This window comes from Astatotilapia calliptera, chromosome 3, assembly GCF_900246225.1.
Source record: "Astatotilapia calliptera chromosome 3, fAstCal1.2, whole genome shotgun sequence".
Taxonomy (NCBI): Eukaryota; Metazoa; Chordata; class Actinopteri; order Cichliformes; family Cichlidae; genus Astatotilapia; species Astatotilapia calliptera.
The window spans coordinates 28689067-28705959 of record NC_039304.1 but is presented as its reverse complement, the minus strand read 5'-3'; the positions used below and the strand labels follow the sequence as shown (position 1 = coordinate 28705959).

Sequence of the window (16893 nt, the reverse complement as noted above, 5' to 3'; positions counted from 1 at the left end):
TCAGCCTCTGGAGGAAAGGTTGGTCCTGTGAGATTATGATGTTGCAGTTAGTCTCTCAGTTCATCAGTGAGGAACAGCTTAACATCACCACGGAGATCCTTTGTGTTGCTATGGTGCAGTACATTTGAATAAAATAGGCTCTCTTGTGCACACTCTAGGAGACGGAAAGTAAAAAGAGACACTCAGGATCTCCTCCAGAAGCTTCAGAGAGAAATTGATGTGCTCAAAAGGCCATTGATGAGTCAATCAAAAACCCAGACTTGGAGGTGAGCCACAAGGTCCTGAAGTCCATCTTCTGGTCTTTTGAATACTGGAGCATAAAAGCACTTAAAAGAGGAAACATTTAATTTCTATTCTGTGTCAGTTCTGCTTCATTTAAAATCATTACATTTAATGATGTCTCCACACATATACAGGTTTCTCCTCTAACAGGCCTGAATGACTCTAACTGGAAAAACGTACATGTTGACACTTCACTGTCCTTCGGCACACTGAGAGCTACGACTTCAACCATGATGAAGCAAATTCACAAGGAACTGGATAAACTCTCACCCATCGGTGAGTCTTTTGATTCATCATGACTAGTATTAAAATCTATACTTGATATACTGCATCTTACTCAGATTTCTACTTTCACAGAATTCAAGAGGATTCCTACATTTGCAGGTGTGTATGTCAAATTAAGAACAGTATTAAAATAGAAAGAAATGGCAGTTGTTCCACATTTTCATTGTAAATACATACAAGACACACTGATGGACAACAGACAAGTCCCAGATGTTGACATTGACTAACAGAAGGAAACAGGTGCGGCTCAAATGTTGAAAGGATGGATCCTCAGTTTCTTATTGGAAAAAATCCTTTGGGAAATTATCATGTTTGACCTAAGTTATAACTGATTTCAAAATAAAATCCCCATGATACTTACAGTATAGGTATTTAGATTCTTTAAACTCCGGCATTTAAAATAAAAACCTCTTGTGATGTATTAGATGTAATAAAAGTTTTTATTGTCCAGAATTGGAGTCTTCTTGCTAAGTTTTTGTTAGATATGAAAATTCATATGTAGTTTACTAAACTAAAATCTAATTTTCTTATGTAATATTCAAAGGTCATTTAGAAAACAATGGCAAAGATCATTTTAAGATAACCAATTTTAATATTTTCTCACTTGTTATCTTTTTATCCAGTTAATACAAGTAGCTGGTGAGGTGTTGAAACTGTATGACATGAGTTATATTTTTTCTGTTGATGATCTCTTTCTGGTCGTACTGTAACAATTAAATCATCTTTTTAATCACGTGTGTTCTTTTGACCGCAGTGGACGTGAAGCTGGACCCCATCACCGCACACCAAAGACTTGAAATTTCTGATAATGGGAAAAAAGTGAAAGATAGTGGAAATATGTCGACAGATCCTGACTCTCTGCAGAGGTTTGATGTATTTGGAAGTGTCCTGGGGCTCAACAGGCTGTCCTCTGGCAGGGCATACTGGGAGGTGGAGGTCAGGAATAAGCCCGGGTGGGATCTGGGTGTGGCGAGACGTGACGCAAACCGCAAGGGGAAACTCTCAATCAGTCCTGACAACGGTTACTGGGTTGTTGTACATTATGAAGATCAGAAATATGCAGCCCTAACAACACCACCAGGGAGCCTGTCACCTAAAAGGAAACCTCGGAAAGTCGGGGTGTTTGTAGATTATGAGGAAGGTCTTGTGTCCTTTTACGATGTGACATCTCAGTCTCACATCTTCTCATTTACTGAGTGTTCGTTCGGTGGTGAGATCCTCCCGTACTTCAGTCCACATCTGAAACAAAATGAGAAAAACAGCGATCCTTTGATTATCTCTACTGTGCAAAAGCAGTAGTAATCACATGCACTGGATCTGGTGCAGTGAATGCATCACTGATAAGCAATATATGTGTCCAGGTGTGCAGTAACAGTTTAATGTTTTTTCTGTGTTTAAACAGAGTTTTCTTACCTCTCTACCAGGCATTTGCTTGCCCAATTTTCAACATTATTCATTATAACATGCATTGATGAAGATCTCCTGACTCAGGTTTTTATGTACTATATTTTCTCACTTTTATTTTCATTTGAAAAGTAAAAACTAAGTCTTACATACAGCAGTGCAAATGTATGAATTTACAGAAACAATTGTTAGCATGCGTGTTGAAACACCTTTTGCAAAAGACAGAAATGACAAAATCTCTTCTAAAGATAAAGCTGTTAAAACACTTTAGACACTATTCCTGTTTCTTTAAGAAAAAACATTAGGACATATTATGATCAAATGATGTTACGTACTGATCACCAGTAACTGGAGCTGGTAGATTTTTCAAAATCAGCTATTAGCCAATTCCTATCACAGTAGCATGAAAACACTATTTTTTAAAGTTTTGTTTTATTTATCTTCTAATCACTTACAAAACAAATTGCAGACAACCAGCAGACTGAGGAACTTCCTCTGAAAGCTCTTGGATTATCCCACTGTTGGTCTCCTTCACTCACTCACGTGTCCCGGATAAATGTCTTCACAGACATTTTAAACACTTTGACCAATTTTTTCACTGCCCCTTATTTGGACATTTGTAGCCTAAACCTCTGAGTGCTATGTCACGTTTGCAGCATTAAAATCATGCACCTAGATAAAGGTAACAATAAGAAGTAATTTTGATATGAATCCCTTGAATGCAACAGGACACTTGACTTTGTTGTACGTGGACTGGTGTATGTATGAATCTGAATCCTTTAGTAAATAATATAAGTGTGTGTATGTGCTTTTCTACTCACTTTGAGCAGATTGCTTTCTCACTACAAGCCTTGGGGTACTGGGGGTAACTCAGGACTCAGGATCTGTGACACACAGGGGAGCCAGGGATCAAACCACAAACTATGCCAATAGCAGATGGCCTGGCTTACCAACTAAGCCACAGGGGCCTCTAAAATGTTAAGTTAACTTTGTGCATTTAGGGTTATATCAAATGTCTGCTTTCTTAAGAGTTGCAAGACTTGAGTACTTGAAATCTCTGTGTGCCTGTGACATTTGGACTCTGCTGTGTACAGCTGTGATCCCTTCCACCGCCATACACGCACACATACTCATTTTCATATAAAAAAATCAAAAATTATTTATAACCACGAAAAATTAATACCAAATCCTAGGTGCTTTGGGCATTTTGACCCCTTGAGTGATCTGTTGGTCCCCACAAGTACAGCATCATGCCAATTTCATGTGCTAAAAAGGTGTCTAAACATGCACACACAGACACCTCAGCACTCTCTTCCCACGGCTCTGACTATAAATGCTGTTTGTTTTAATTGTATAACAAAGGATGGATCACGAGTTCTTCGTGTTGTGTTTGGCTGATTGTCCATCACTTACTGTGTCAACAAAATGTTTACTTACTTACTCTTTGTAGCTCTGTTTTACAGATCCTTTTTGTAACTATTTCAATCTGCTCAATCATTTGTTTCATTTTGTAGTTTTGCTTGTCAGACTTCTTACATTGTGGTCTTCAGGAGTCGCTGTATGCCATTTAATAGATTTGTGTAATATATTTTATGACATCAGATGTACAGAAATGAATAAAATTGTCATTTAGGAACATTTGTTTTGCATTTTTTTGTCATGATGTTACCACAAATAAATTTGTGGCATATACATATAATGTATTATTATTATTATTATTATTATTATTAATACTACTACTAATAATAATAATTGATATTATTATTTATTTGTCATTTAGGTGAATGTGGCAGTAACAACAGGGTGATGCTGCTTTTATCTCCTTTGAGTTGAAATGTGTCCCAATAACCACAGTTTATCTTTACAAGATTCACTTCTGACTTTACTGCACTTTTATTTGTTTCTGTCACAAACACTCACCTAATTTTCTCATAGTTATTTTTTTTAGATATCTTGCTTGATCAGATGTGACTAGAATAAGGCTTCTTGAACCATTATAAGCTTCATTCTGACCTGTGATTCTCATCAAACAGTTCCCATTCACCTGGTCCTCTATTATCGTGTAGCAGGTTCTCCTCAGAACCATCCACAAAGGCAGGGAGCTATTGAAAGATTCCATCAAACCCTGAGGTTCTTGTTGTATGCTTATTATACAGAACTGGATCCTGACTGGGAGGAGAGACTGCCGTGGCTCATGCTAGCAGCAAGAGAAGTCACCCAAGGTAGTACTGGGTTCAGCCCATATGAATTGGTTTTTGTTCACACTGTTCAGGGTCCAGGAGCAGTTTTACAGGATGACTGGAAGACCCTCCCACCTCCTGTAAATCTGGCAGACTATGTTAATGGCTTTAGAAGGAGGTTGTATGAAGCTGTAAAACAGGCAAAAGTTCAACTGAACACAGATGAAAAATCAGTTTTACTGTAGAGCTGAAACACTTGAGTTTAGTTCAGGGGACAAAGTGTTGGTACTGCTTCCTGTTATTAACTTGTCCATATTCTGTACTGCAGCAGGTGTCAGATCAAAATTATCTGGTTGCTACTCTTGAACGCAGAAGGAAATCACAACTTTTTAATGTAAACCTGTTAAATCTCTACCATGTTCCTGTATGTGGTGCAGAGGATGTGACATCAATTGTTGTGGCAGCTCTTTCAGAGGGGTTGGTTAGTGGGAGGGTTGAAACTGGGGAGGAATGTTTGGCAGCGTTTCTATCACACTTCACTGGAAAAACAGGATCAACTGAAGTCTGAAGTGAAGTACATGTTGATAATATTGCTTCATGTTCAAATTGATCATCCCCATGCTTACTTGTACAAAAACCAGATCTGACCTTTCAACCCTGCACCGATTGTCGTAAAGTTAACCAGGTCACAAAGATGGATTCTTTCCATTGTCACGTGTCAATGACTGTGTGGACGGGATAGTCTCAGCAAAAATTGTCAGTAAATTTGACTTGTTAAAAGGTTACTGGCTGTGCTCAGATGCAGGCAGTAGCGTTTTTTGATACGGGCGACACGGGCGGTTGCCTGAGGCGGCATCGTTGTGGGGGGTGTCACGGGCATCGGCAAAACAAAATGTAAAAAAAATTGCTCGTACTCATGTTTTCTATCACCCATTTGCTGGGAGTTAGGCCGCCGATAAGTTTCTCAAAGCATTTATGCAACTGGGCGATAGTCATTCAGGCAGCTCACCATGTTCTTCTTGGGCACTGGAGTGGCTGACTTAAAGCGGGATGGTATAATAGACTGTAGCAGTGAGAGGTTGAAGATGGTGATGAGAACACTTTAACAGTCTTTGTTGTTGTTACACTCTCAGTATGTATGAGAGTATGAGAGTACAATTCTGTTCCTTCTGCAAATATACCCCAAACCGTGTTGTCAAAACAGTCCTGTAGGCCTGTGGTGGCTTCTGTGGTCCACACTACTCGATAGTGGAGAAGGAAGCATTGGCTTATGGGCTCTATAAAATTTTTGAAGTGTATGCAGGGGCAAGTGATAATCCTATTGTAGCTAACACAGATCAAATTTTTCATTGCTCTGAGTCTGGGGACCCAGTGTTTATGTGTTTCTGTTTTTGAATAATTTTTTGATTTAGCATTGTTCTTGGCATTGTTATTTGTATTTCTATTTTCCTTAATTCTCCCCTGTTATATTTGTTAGTTTCTAGTCTTGAGGCTTTGTAACTGTGCCTCCTCTGTGTTCCATGAGTCATGTCAAGTTAGTTGTGTTCTCATGTCTGTTCTTACCCAGTCACAGTGTCAAGTCCACGTTTCAGTCCATGTCTCATGTGTCCTGTTTTATTTTGGTAGTCCCTGTCCTGTGTGCAGTGTATATAGTTTTCTTCCTCCTTTGTCTCACTATGTCGTATTTGTCCCATTTGTGTTCCACTTACGTTTGGATCACCTAAATCCATGACAGTCATTCAGGCAGTAATGCCTGGACTGGAAACAAGCACCTGCGGCTACACAATAATTACATTTTATTTTGAAAATATAAGTAATGTAACTAGAAAAACAAAGTTGTAGAAAGCATAAACTTAGGTTTACAGAAATTAAATCTGAGACTTTGTTTCATTGTAAGATTATAACAATAGTGGCAATGTTGTTTGTTTTTCAGCAGAACAACGTCTAGCATGTTGGCTGATGTACGTTTTGGATTTGAAAATAAAAGTTGGGCTGATTTTAACACCATTACAAGAAGTGGTGTTAATTATTTTTTATTTGCATACAGTGTTATATTAATTTAAGTATTGTACTAGAAATTTCAAGGATAATAAAGAAATGTGATTAAAAAATGACCACAAATTGTTCTTTAATTTAGTGGAACTTAAAATGTTTGTCAGTCAGTAAACAATTAGTGTTGTACAGTCAGAAACTTAAAATCAAGTTGTTCTTAGTACTGTATACGTGCAATGAATAAGTTGTCCAAACATAGTCATCTTAAATAAGCTTTACTTAATTCTTTTTATTTCTGGGAACTATTTAGTTTGTAAGAGTATTGAGTTTCAGTTAAGTTTATTTTCACTTTAGCATATTTATTATTATTATGTCCATTTCGTACTACATACAGATGTTTAGTTAATATCTGCAGACAGACACATTTTCCCTGTAACAATGTTCTCACTCCAACATCAGTTTAAAAATTTGATTCATGTAATGCTGAGCCAGTCATATTTTTGTGATTAAATCATAACTATATCTTAATTAAAGTATAATTTAAGTGCAATGCTGGTGAGCAGGGGTGCTTTGTGGGAATGCTGTTAACTTATTATAAAATGCTATGTCTATTTTAAGCTGTTAGCCAAATAATAAGCAAAGATATTTGTGTCTTTCTTAAAAAGTCAGATCCTTAGAGATTATTTGAAAAATGGATCAATGGCTATCACAAAATGAAACACTCTAAACCTGCACTGGGAAAACAATCCCTTATTTCACCTGTGATCACATACTTTGTTTTTCCTGCACAGCAATGACCAACACAAGGAAAGAGTTCAGCTGGTGTCAGGAGATGAAGAAAAAGCCTGATCACTTTCTCTGTACAAAAACAAGAGGCAAGGGGAAATCTTACTGGAAAATCCTTGGGAAACCTTACTGGGAGGTGGAGGTTAGCAACACAAGCATCTGGGTGTAATAAAAGCAAGCACAAGCCATAAGGAGAACCTCTCACAAAACCCCCAAAATGATTCGCACAAAGATGACAAAGTCTGCACAGTCCTCACAGAACCATCTGCTTCCTTTGCCCAAAGGAAAACCTCACAAACGTTGGAGTTTTTTTGAGTTACGAGGAACCAAAGAGTGTTTACTGGGGAACTTCACCCCTATCTCAGTTTGCATGTTGAAGAACATGGTGCCACTGCTAGCCATCAGTATACATGGGTGTGGTATTTTTGGTGAACTGGTTTGTGTATATGTGCATTTGTTATTATTATAGTTTTTCTTTAAGTGCCATGTTTGAAGTACGTGCAGGGGTTCTACCCAGGTGTTAATGGTAAATCATTCAGTCCCAGTCTGCTGTCACATATTGCTTTTGCTTCGTGGTGGAAATGGAAAATAAATAAACTCATCTATCTCTCTGCCTCTCTCTTCTTTATTGTCCAGTGAGGAGGATATGACACTTTTATGTGTTCAGCTTAAAAAACATTTTTTTAAATGACCTGCGTGCTAAATGAGGAGTGTCCTTTGCACACAAAGCCCCACCTGTGTGACAAACACCTCCACTTTTACACTTTAGGTATCAAAAATAGATTTTAGCATCTATATGTCAACTGTTTGTATTTGTTTTTTTTCTCTCTCTCGTTTTTCTTAAAGAATGAATGAACGTTGTTCCCTTTTTTTCCTCATGACGTTTATTTGTTTGTTTCTTTTCCATGACGTTTCCAGCAACCAAGTATTTCGCAGTGATATGTCGCAACTCCTCACAGTTTCGGGATTGATTTTGCCGAAAGGAAACTGAAACTGCTGAATCTTTATTAGAGAGGAGCAGAGTGTGGAGAAAGCAGCAGATCTCACAGAGGAGCATCGAGATACGCAGGAGCGCAGGTAGGCTGCTCTGCACTTTGGTGTTACTTTGAACTTTTTGAAATGCTTCATGATAAAATAACACGACAGTCTCACTGACCCATTCACTCTCGTGCCTGCATGAATGAAAGCCTTGTTTGTAGAAGAATCAGATTATATTAAATCATTACTCCTTTGTATAATACTATAAGTATTATATATATGTTTTATATGTATTTTATTTTGTGTAGATGCTGTGACGTCATCTTGCATGTGAAATAAAATCTAAAAAGTAGTTAGTTAACTCGTACTTTGTAGAGTGCAGCACACAACGTTATACAGTTGGGGGTTTTGATATAGGCGACATGGTGGGGGCGGGATTATGGGCATCGGCAAAAATAGTTGCTGGCACCAATGCTGCCAACGCATTTTTGTGCTTGCATGGGTACCAGTCAGTTTTCTATTGCCCATTTGTGGCGAGTAAGGGCGCCCTCCGTTTGCGAGGTGCGCCTGTTGCTTGCTGCACAGGGAGGAGAGGGGCGGGGCGGCGAGGTATTCTCTGGCTCGGTGTAGCGGTATAATAACCAGCTCACGAAACAAAAACAAACCAACGGACACAAAAACACCAGACTTGTAATTTGCACCGATGTGTTTTCTAAATTCTATCACACAGATATACTCGAAAATTGAGCGCGAGGGTCCTCGGTGCGCCTACTTGCTGCTGCTGCTGTGCTGAAGTCTCACACACAACCTGTGGGGGGGGGTGTGCTTCCAAATAAAGCTCATTTCATTCATAATGTTGTCACTCCAAGCCCATTATGTATTAATTATTTTTTCCTGGGTTGCGCGAAATCCCAGAAAAAAACCCTATATAAGCCGAATCTGTGCACATGCATACAAACTTATACAACAAAACTTCTGTTAATTACACAGATCTTTTCAGGATAAGGAAGCTGTCATGGCTATAAAATTAAACCGCAGGTTGCACGGTGTGTGCTAAGCTTTTCTTCCACTAGGCTGCTTTTCTTTCCATGACAGGAATAAACAAATCCAACCTGAAATGCAAATACTACTCTTGGAGAGTCATTTTAACTCCTTCTAGTAGCTACAGATTAAATGTCAGGGCGTGAGTGTTTGCCTATAATTATGTGTTATATGTGTGGTCAAAGTTTGAAAGGGAGATGAGTTTGAAAATGAATGTTTAATATTTATTAAAAATAATAAAACACTAATTAAATTTATGTGGCTGTAGCTCAGGTGGCAGAGCAGGTCAGCCACTAATCAGAAGGTCGGTAGTTCAATCCCAGGCTGCCTTCTGGCTGCATGCCAAATATCCTTGGGCAAGATACTAACCCCATGTTTGCCTACTGGTGGTGGTCAGAGGGCCCGGTGGCGCCTGTGTCCGGCAGCCTCGCCTCTGTCAGTGCGCCCCAGGGCAGCTGTGGCTACAATGTAGCTTGCCATCACCAGTGTGTGAATGGGTGGATGACTGAATGTAGTGTGAAGGGCTTTGGGGTCCTTAGGGACTAGAAAAGCGCTATACCATTTACGCTTTACCATTTATGTGTTATGTATAGGATCGATATTTCACCAAATTTATGCTTTATTTAGGCAGATGGCCACCCTTCCCCAGCCTGGCTCTGTGGGAGGTTTCTTCCTGTTAAAACGGAGTTTTTCCTTCCCACTGTCGCCAAAGTGCTTGCTCGTAGGGGTCATATGATTGATTTCTGTATTTATTATTGTACCTCATAATGTAGACCTTACAATATAAAGCGTCTGGAGGCTACTGTTGTTGTGATATATAAATAAAAATTGAATTAAATTATTCAATATTATGTATAAGTACATACATGTTGTAGCTTGATAATGTTTTTTAAAATCTCAGTGGAATGGTGACAGTTTTAATGTATATCTTTACTGACATGAACTCTCCACACTAAGACACAAAACTGTAATATCAGTGGGGTTTTTTTGTTGCACATTCAGTGCCACTAGAGGGCGCCTAATCACTGTGCAACACCAGAATGTCAACAATACAGAACTGTAATACAGATAAATAAATTAAAAACCTGCAAAACACCCCAAAACTCAAAACTCTAGGATCATGAGAAAAGAAAAAACTGTGACTGTGACTTTTTAATTTCATTAGCAGAAGACAAACAATAATAACCAAATTGTTTGGAAAGAATAGCATTAAAATCAATTATTGAAGCAAACTAGTGATAAACTACCCTCACTGATAATTCACACATTACTCATATTATTCCTAAAATCTAAAACCACATTTTCTAAACAGTGCATGTATTTTTAATAATTGAACTCTTACTGGTTTCCCTGTTGTTTACACCCTTTTCTGTCTACTTCAGATACTCAACTCATCCAAAATGAGTCTTCAGGTTTGCCACTGTGGCTGGTCCAAAACGACAAGTTACCAGGGCCTCAGAGTTCACCAGGGAAAGATGGGATGTACACCAAAGGGAATGAGGATCCCTGAACATGAACAATTCAGTTACCTTCCTACAGTGACTATCCTGAGTCCTCAGATCAAATTAACAGACCCATTTATGGATATTTTCAAGAATTCTGTGAAGTCTGGTGAGTGCGCTGATTGTACTGCTGCCCTATAGTTACACTTTGTGCAGCTGCAGAGGATAAATTTGTCACTTTGACAGTTCGTTACAGTGTATTCTCACATTGTTAAGGAATGATTTACTAAAAAATAAACAAAGAATATGCAGGAAGAGTTAAAATAATCGTTCCTTAATGTGTCACACAAACACAACAGATTCAAACTCAAGCTACTACAGCTGGCCCAGAATCACAGTTGATCAGGACCTCGGAGATCTCCAGGGAGGGATGAGATCTACACAAAATCAACTGGAAGAGAACAAAGTTCAACTCTGGAGAAATCATCAAGAAGAATCTCATCAAAAGTGCAGCAGACCAACTTTCAGTCCTTCAGTCAAGGAGGAGGTATGGCTTTTTCACCAAAATATGAGAAATTACACTAGATTAGCATCGAACTGTATAATCACATCTGTTCTCTCCAGCAGAATATGTTTCTGCCATCAAGCTTCATCCCCCAAATCGATTCTCCAGCCAGACAAGCCTCTGCAGTAGAGATAATTAAATCATGTATGCATTTTAATTTAGTTAGTTCATAATGACAACACTCCAAAAAAGCAAGGTGGCTTAATTTAACCATTAATCCTCTTTTGTTACAGTGGTTGAAACTCAGCAACAGTCTGTGCCAACAGGTTCAAACATGGGCGAAGATCAGGGGCTTGATTTAGGCTCTGGTGCACAGGTACACAGATTTTCTTTTCAAACATATCAAAGAAGTGTTAGGACAACTTGTCAAGTGACACCCACTGAATCTCCACTTCTACTTTCCTTTTACAGTCTGTGTTCATGTCTGTGTCACAGACCTTCAGCAACCACAGTGATCACACAGACAACACAACCACAAAGATGGAGACAGACACATCATGTACGCATTACAATCTTCACAGCTGATGATAGTTCAAGCCAGCTTTGCTTGGTAATAACTCTCTTGTTCCTCTGCAGTCTTTGAGACTCCTCAGCGCTCTCATCAAAGCACCGTGAGCTCAGACAAAGCCCGTCGAGCTCTGGACTTCTCTACTGGTGGACAGCAGGTACTGCAGATTTCTTAAGTACAGTTATTCAGATGCATGTAAAATATGGTTTTAGTATAAATGTGAAACAATTTTGCTAAGAGTTAAACTGTATAAAGATTAATTTCATTACTTACTGCTTTCATATTTTAGGTGGTACAACTCTTGGAGCTTCCTGGGAAAGCAGCCCAGCACGCAGCAATCTGCCCCGAAGAAAAAGAAAAGGAGATAGACAGGCTGAAAGAGAAGAAGACTAAAAAACTACAAAAGGTAATGCACTTTTAATAGTTGTTAAAATAGTGGTTCTGAGTAACAGTGTAATAATTAGTAGAATTTTCAATCACTAAAACTGAAAAAATTCTAAAAATGCTCCAAAAAGTGCCAACAGCACAAACACTGCTTGGAGGTCCAGTTCAGACACTCATAGTAGTGGAAGTAAAGCCTCACAGAGTGTTACAGGCTACTGCTGCATGTGTTTGCACACCTTTCGGTCAAAGCCACCACACCTCTAGCTTTAAACCTCCCTAGTATCCACATTTAGTTAAACTGCAGAAATATCGCAAAGACACAAAAAACCTGGATGGCCTCTAAATTTCTGCTTCTAAATTCACATAAAACTGAGGTTATTTTACTCGGCCCTGAAAATCTTAGAAATATGATATCTAACCAGATTCTTACTCTGGATGGCATTACCTTGGCCTCCAGTAGCACTGTGAGAAACATTGGAGTCATTTTTGACCAGGATGTGTCCTTCTATCATGAGACCTTTGACTCTGAGCCATTTTCCTCTTTCAAGGCAAAACAGGAAAAGATGAAATCTGATTTGCAGCAGAAAATTCACATCAGAGAGCTCAAGATGGCTGAAGTCAGATCATCGGAAATAGACTGCAAGGTAAGGATGTTTATTTATTTTTCATTCGTTTGGTTTCTTGCTTTGATGTTACTTTAACACATCCACTCTCTTTTCAGGGTACTCTGGATGCCGAATGGTTGGAAGTCAATAATTTCTTCTCAGAGGCTATCAGAGTTGTGGAAGATGCTCGAAAGAAAGCCCTTAAGCCTCTGGAGGAGAGGTTGGTACTGTTAGTTTATCAGTGGAGAACAACTGAACATTGCCAGTGTGCTGTTATAGAGCTGTACATTTTACTCTCTTAAATACTGTTTAGGAGACAGAAAGTGAAAGGAGATGCTCAGGATATCATCCAGAAGCTGCAAAGAGAAATTGATGTGCTCAAAAAGGCCATTGCTGAAGCACCCAAAAACCCAAACTTGGAGGTGAGCTTTGAGGACCTGAAGTCCATCTTCTGGTCTTTTTAACATCTCAGCATAAAAGTGCATTTCTGCACTTTGGAAAGTCTGTTTCGTTAAACTCATTAAATCTAATCTTGTCATATGCTGATGTTTACTGTGTGCACACACAGGTTTCGCCACTAACAGGCCTAAATGAATCTACTGACTGGAAAAATGTTGACACTTCACTCTCCTTTGGCACACTGAGAACTACGACTTCAGCCATGATGAAGCAAATTCACGACAAACTGGAAAAACTCTCATCCATCGGTGCGCCCATCATTTTGTTATACTTATATTAAAATCTGTATTTTCTGATTTATTGCCACTTAGTAAAATGTTTGTTTCCACAGAACTCAGGAGGATTACAAAATTTGCAGGTGTGTATTTCAAAATAAAAACCTTATTTAAATGAAAAAATGTGATTGTTTTGCATTTTGATGTTTAATACAGATACATACTGATGAACAGCAGTAGGTCTTGTAATGGAAAATTAATAGGCTTTAAAAGTTGTGAAATTTTTAAAATAAAAACCAAAGCTTTATAGAAATTTAGCAGGATTCTCTCAAATTCCAAAATAAAAAAAGCCTTCAGCTCTTATTGTTTTCCAGAATTGAACTCGTCTTGTTAAGGTTTAGTTGGATGCAGTCAAAATTAATATGTAGATTTCCAAAATAAAACACAATTTTCTAATGTACTCTTTCAAAGTTATTTAAGAAACAAATGGCAAAGATAAGTTTTAACATTGTCTGTAGCGATTACTTTCACTCATTATCTAGCTGATGGTGATGATTGGTCATCGGGCAGTGAGACAGTTTGTATGGCACAAGTCATATTTTTGTTATTTCAGTTTTTTCCTATTTAAACACAAAGGCATAAAGTTTCTCCTCCTCAACTGTAACTGTGTCACTGTGGAAACAAATTGCCCCACAGTAATTTGTCTGCTTATATATTTCTAAAACTGCTCACTTAACTGCAATCACTTCCCCCCCTGAAAAAAGGGTCTATGGAAAAACATGAATAATTATTTTTAAGGATATGAACACGTTTAGCTCGGGCACATTTTATTACTCTCACATTTTGTCACGTGAACGATATTTGACACCTCTTGGCGAGCAGCAAACTCAACAAAATTAATGCACTGTGATTCAGTACTGTAAGATTTCAGGAGTTATGTGAATAAAATATTGGAAAATTAGCACAGTTATTAGCTAAAAATATTAATATATTGTTTATTTACCAATGAAAAAATTAAATAGTGAGTTAGCTAACATAAGTAAGTAGTGTTTACTTGTTATGATGACAAGACCTCAAGGGGTCAGCATGGCGAACACAATGCCCTGATGCTCTTTTGTTAGCTGCTTGTCGATAGTGTGAAACCTCTCTTTATTGCTTTATCCGGAGGAAGGTGTGAAAACAAGTTCAGGGAACGGTTAGGGTATCATGCATGCTCATATCTCATCTCCTTAAGATTTCATATACAAATATTATTTCTTACTGAGGACAAACCTGTTGTTACTAATGTTTCCATAGCAATACTTACCACCATGTTTGGGTTTAATCCAAAGCTTTGGCTGAAATGTTTAATAGAAAAAGTAAATAAAGTAAGGGGAGTCTTCTGTTGTAGTTTATCCATTACTCTTGTGATGCTTCCACACTTCTACCCACCACACGGTCCTGTTTTTTTAATCACTTGTGTTCTTTTGACTGCAGTGGACGTGAAGCTGGACCCGGCGACCGCACACCAAAGCCTTGAAATTTCTGATAATGGGAAAAAAGTGAGAGATAGTGGAAAGATGTCGAAAGATCCTGATTCTCTGCAAAGGTTTAATATGTTTGGAAGTATCCTGGGGCTCAACAGGCTGTCTTCTGGCAGGGCATACTGGGAGGTGGAGGTCAGCAAAAAGACCGGGTGGGATCTGGGTGTGGCGAGACGTAACGCAAACCGCAAGGGGAAACTCTCAATCAGTCCTGACAACGGTTACTGGGCTACTGTACATTATGAAGACCAGAAATATGCAGCCCTGGCAACACCACCAGTGAGCCTTTCGGTTAAAGAGAAACCTCAGAAAGTTGGGGTGTTTGTAGATTATGAGGAAGGTCTCGTGTCCTTTTACGATGTGACGTCTCAGTCTCACATCTACTCATTAACTGAGTGTTCGTTCGGTGGTGAGATCCTCCCGTACTTCAGTCCACATCTGAAACAAAATGAGAAAAACAGCAATCCTTTGATTATCACTGCCGTGCAAAAACAGTAGTAATCACATGTACTGGATCTGGTGCAGTGAATGCATCACTGGTAAGCAATATATGTGTCCAGGTGTGCAGTAACAGTTTAATGTTTTTTCTGATGAGTTTTCTTAGATTTTCCAAGATTGTCCAAATTTCAACATTTTTAATTTTTCAACATTTTTCATTATAACATGCACGAAGATCACCTGACTCAGGTTTTTATGTACCATATTTTCTATTCAGTGTGCAGTAACAGTTTGCTCACCTGCCCATCGGGCATTTGATCGGTCAAATTTCAACATTTTTCTTATAACATGCATTAATGAAGATCCTCTGACTGAGGCATCAATTTTAGAGTTTTATTTTTTATGTACTATATTTTCTCACTTTTAACATTTGAAAAGTAAAAAATAAGTCATACATACAGCATTGGAAATGTATAAATTTTACAGAAACAATATGAACAATGAAATAACAGAAAATTATTAACCCGGGAAAAACAGAACACTGGAAACTAGGAGGTCTGGGCGTGTTGAAACACTTTAGACACTATTCCTGTTTCTTTAAGAAAAACGTTAGGACATATTACAATCAAATTATGTTACGTACTGATCACCAGCTAGAGGTGGTGCATTTTTCAAAATCAGCTATTAGCCAATTATTTGGAGCATTAAAATCATGCACCTAGATGAACTTCAGGAAGTCATTTCAAATTAATCCCTTGGATGCAACAGGGCACTTGACTTTCTTGTACATGGACTGGTGTATGTATGAATCGGAATCAGAATACTTTATTAATCCTTAAGAAAATAATATAAGTGTATATATGTGCTTTTCTACTCACTTTTACTACAAGCCTTGGGGGATTGGGGGTTATTCAGGACTCAGGATCTATGACACACGGGGAGCCAGGGATCAAACCACCAACCTTACCATTAGCAAATGGCTTGCTCTGGCAACTAAGCCACAGGGGCCCTGTTGTTGAAAGTTGACTTTAAAATGTTATGTTAACTTTGTGCGAATAAGCTTACATCATATGTCTTGACTGTTGTCCTAAGAGTTGCAAGACTGGAATACTTGAAATCTCTGTGCCTGTGACATTTGGACTCTGCTGATTCTTTTCTGCTGTGTACAGCTGTGGTCCACTCCACTCCTGTATAAACACATACAGCACCCCCTTCCCACAGCTCTAACTATAAATGCTGTTTGTTATAATAGTTGACCAAAGAATGGATTACGAGTTCTGCTTGTTTGTTGTGTTTTTGCTGATTGTCCATCACTTATTGTATCAACAAACTGTTTACTTACTTACTCTTTGTAGCTCTGTTTTACAGATCCTTTTTGTAACTATTTCCTTCTGTTCAACCATTTGTTTCACTTTGTATTTTTTCTACTCAGACTTCTTATATTGTGGTCTTCAGGAGTCGCTGTATGCCATTTAAAAGATGTATGTAATATAATTTATGACATTAAATGGACAGAAATTAAAGAGACTATCATTTAGGAACTTTTTTTTTTTTTTGCATTTTTTGTCATGGTGTTACCACAAATATATTTGATAAGTAGATATCTTTAAAATCAATAACTAGATTTAAAAAATATAAAATATAAATAGAACGTAAAATATCAACTATTATCATTAATAATAATAATAATAATAATAATAATAATAATAATAATAATAATAATGATGAAATGACATCAAGACTGTCATTTCTTATTTGTCCACTAGATGCCACTAGTGAATTTGATGCACACATTCTTCATTGTTG

General features: G+C 38.1%; 2 protein-coding genes across 3 annotated transcripts; both read left to right on the top strand.

Annotated features, from left to right (window-relative positions):
- The first annotated feature begins 234 nt into the window (after nucleotides 1-234).
- Nucleotides 235-2126, top strand: LOC113019156 (pyrin-like). Its single transcript, XM_026162702.1, has 4 exons — nucleotides 235-266; nucleotides 417-558; nucleotides 640-666; nucleotides 1322-2126. The coding sequence occupies exons 2-4, from the start codon at nucleotides 513-515 to the stop codon at nucleotides 1864-1866; spliced, it is 618 nt and encodes a 205-aa protein (XP_026018487.1). The 5' UTR covers nucleotides 235-266; nucleotides 417-512; the 3' UTR covers nucleotides 1867-2126.
- Nucleotides 2127-7910: 5784 nt separating this feature from the next.
- Nucleotides 7911-16541, top strand: LOC113019147 (E3 ubiquitin-protein ligase TRIM21-like). Of its 2 annotated transcripts, none has more exons than XM_026162692.1 (14): nucleotides 7911-8006; nucleotides 10331-10559; nucleotides 10750-10937; nucleotides 11018-11099; nucleotides 11189-11271; nucleotides 11367-11454; nucleotides 11532-11620; nucleotides 11753-11869; nucleotides 12396-12491; nucleotides 12569-12672; nucleotides 12766-12874; nucleotides 13021-13159; nucleotides 13243-13269; nucleotides 14603-16541. In XM_026162692.1, exons 2-14 carry the CDS (start codon nucleotides 10349-10351, stop codon nucleotides 15145-15147), a joined length of 1878 nt encoding a protein of 625 aa, XP_026018477.1. In that variant the 5' UTR covers nucleotides 7911-8006; nucleotides 10331-10348; the 3' UTR covers nucleotides 15148-16541. The 2 variants fall into 2 exon arrangements, with proteins under 2 accessions (XP_026018477.1, XP_026018476.1); XM_026162691.1 differs by having other exon boundaries at nucleotides 11015-11099.
- Nucleotides 16542-16893: the final 352 nt, after the last annotated feature.

What these genes read in the sequence shown, in the direction of transcription:
- LOC113019156 (XM_026162702.1), top strand. Translation starts at nt 513, where the DNA reads ATGATGAAGCAAATTCACAAGGAACTGGATAAACTCTCACCCATCG. An exon ending in GGATAAACTCTCACCCATCG is followed by an intron (nt 559 to 639) that starts GTGAGTCTTTTG and finishes CTACTTTCACAG; the next exon opens with AATTCAAGAGGATTCCTACA. An exon ending in GAGGATTCCTACATTTGCAG is followed by an intron (nt 667 to 1,321) that starts GTGTGTATGTCA and finishes TTTTGACCGCAG; the next exon opens with TGGACGTGAAGCTGGACCCC.
- LOC113019147 (XM_026162691.1), top strand. Translation starts at nt 10,349, where the DNA reads ATGAGTCTTCAGGTTTGCCACTGTGGCTGGTCCAAAACGACAAGTTAC. An exon ending in CAAGAATTCTGTGAAGTCTG is followed by an intron (nt 10,560 to 10,749) that starts GTGAGTGCGCTG and finishes CAAACACAACAG; the next exon opens with ATTCAAACTCAAGCTACTAC. An exon ending in AGTAGAGATAATTAAATCAT is followed by an intron (nt 11,100 to 11,188) that starts GTATGCATTTTA and finishes CTTTTGTTACAG; the next exon opens with TGGTTGAAACTCAGCAACAG.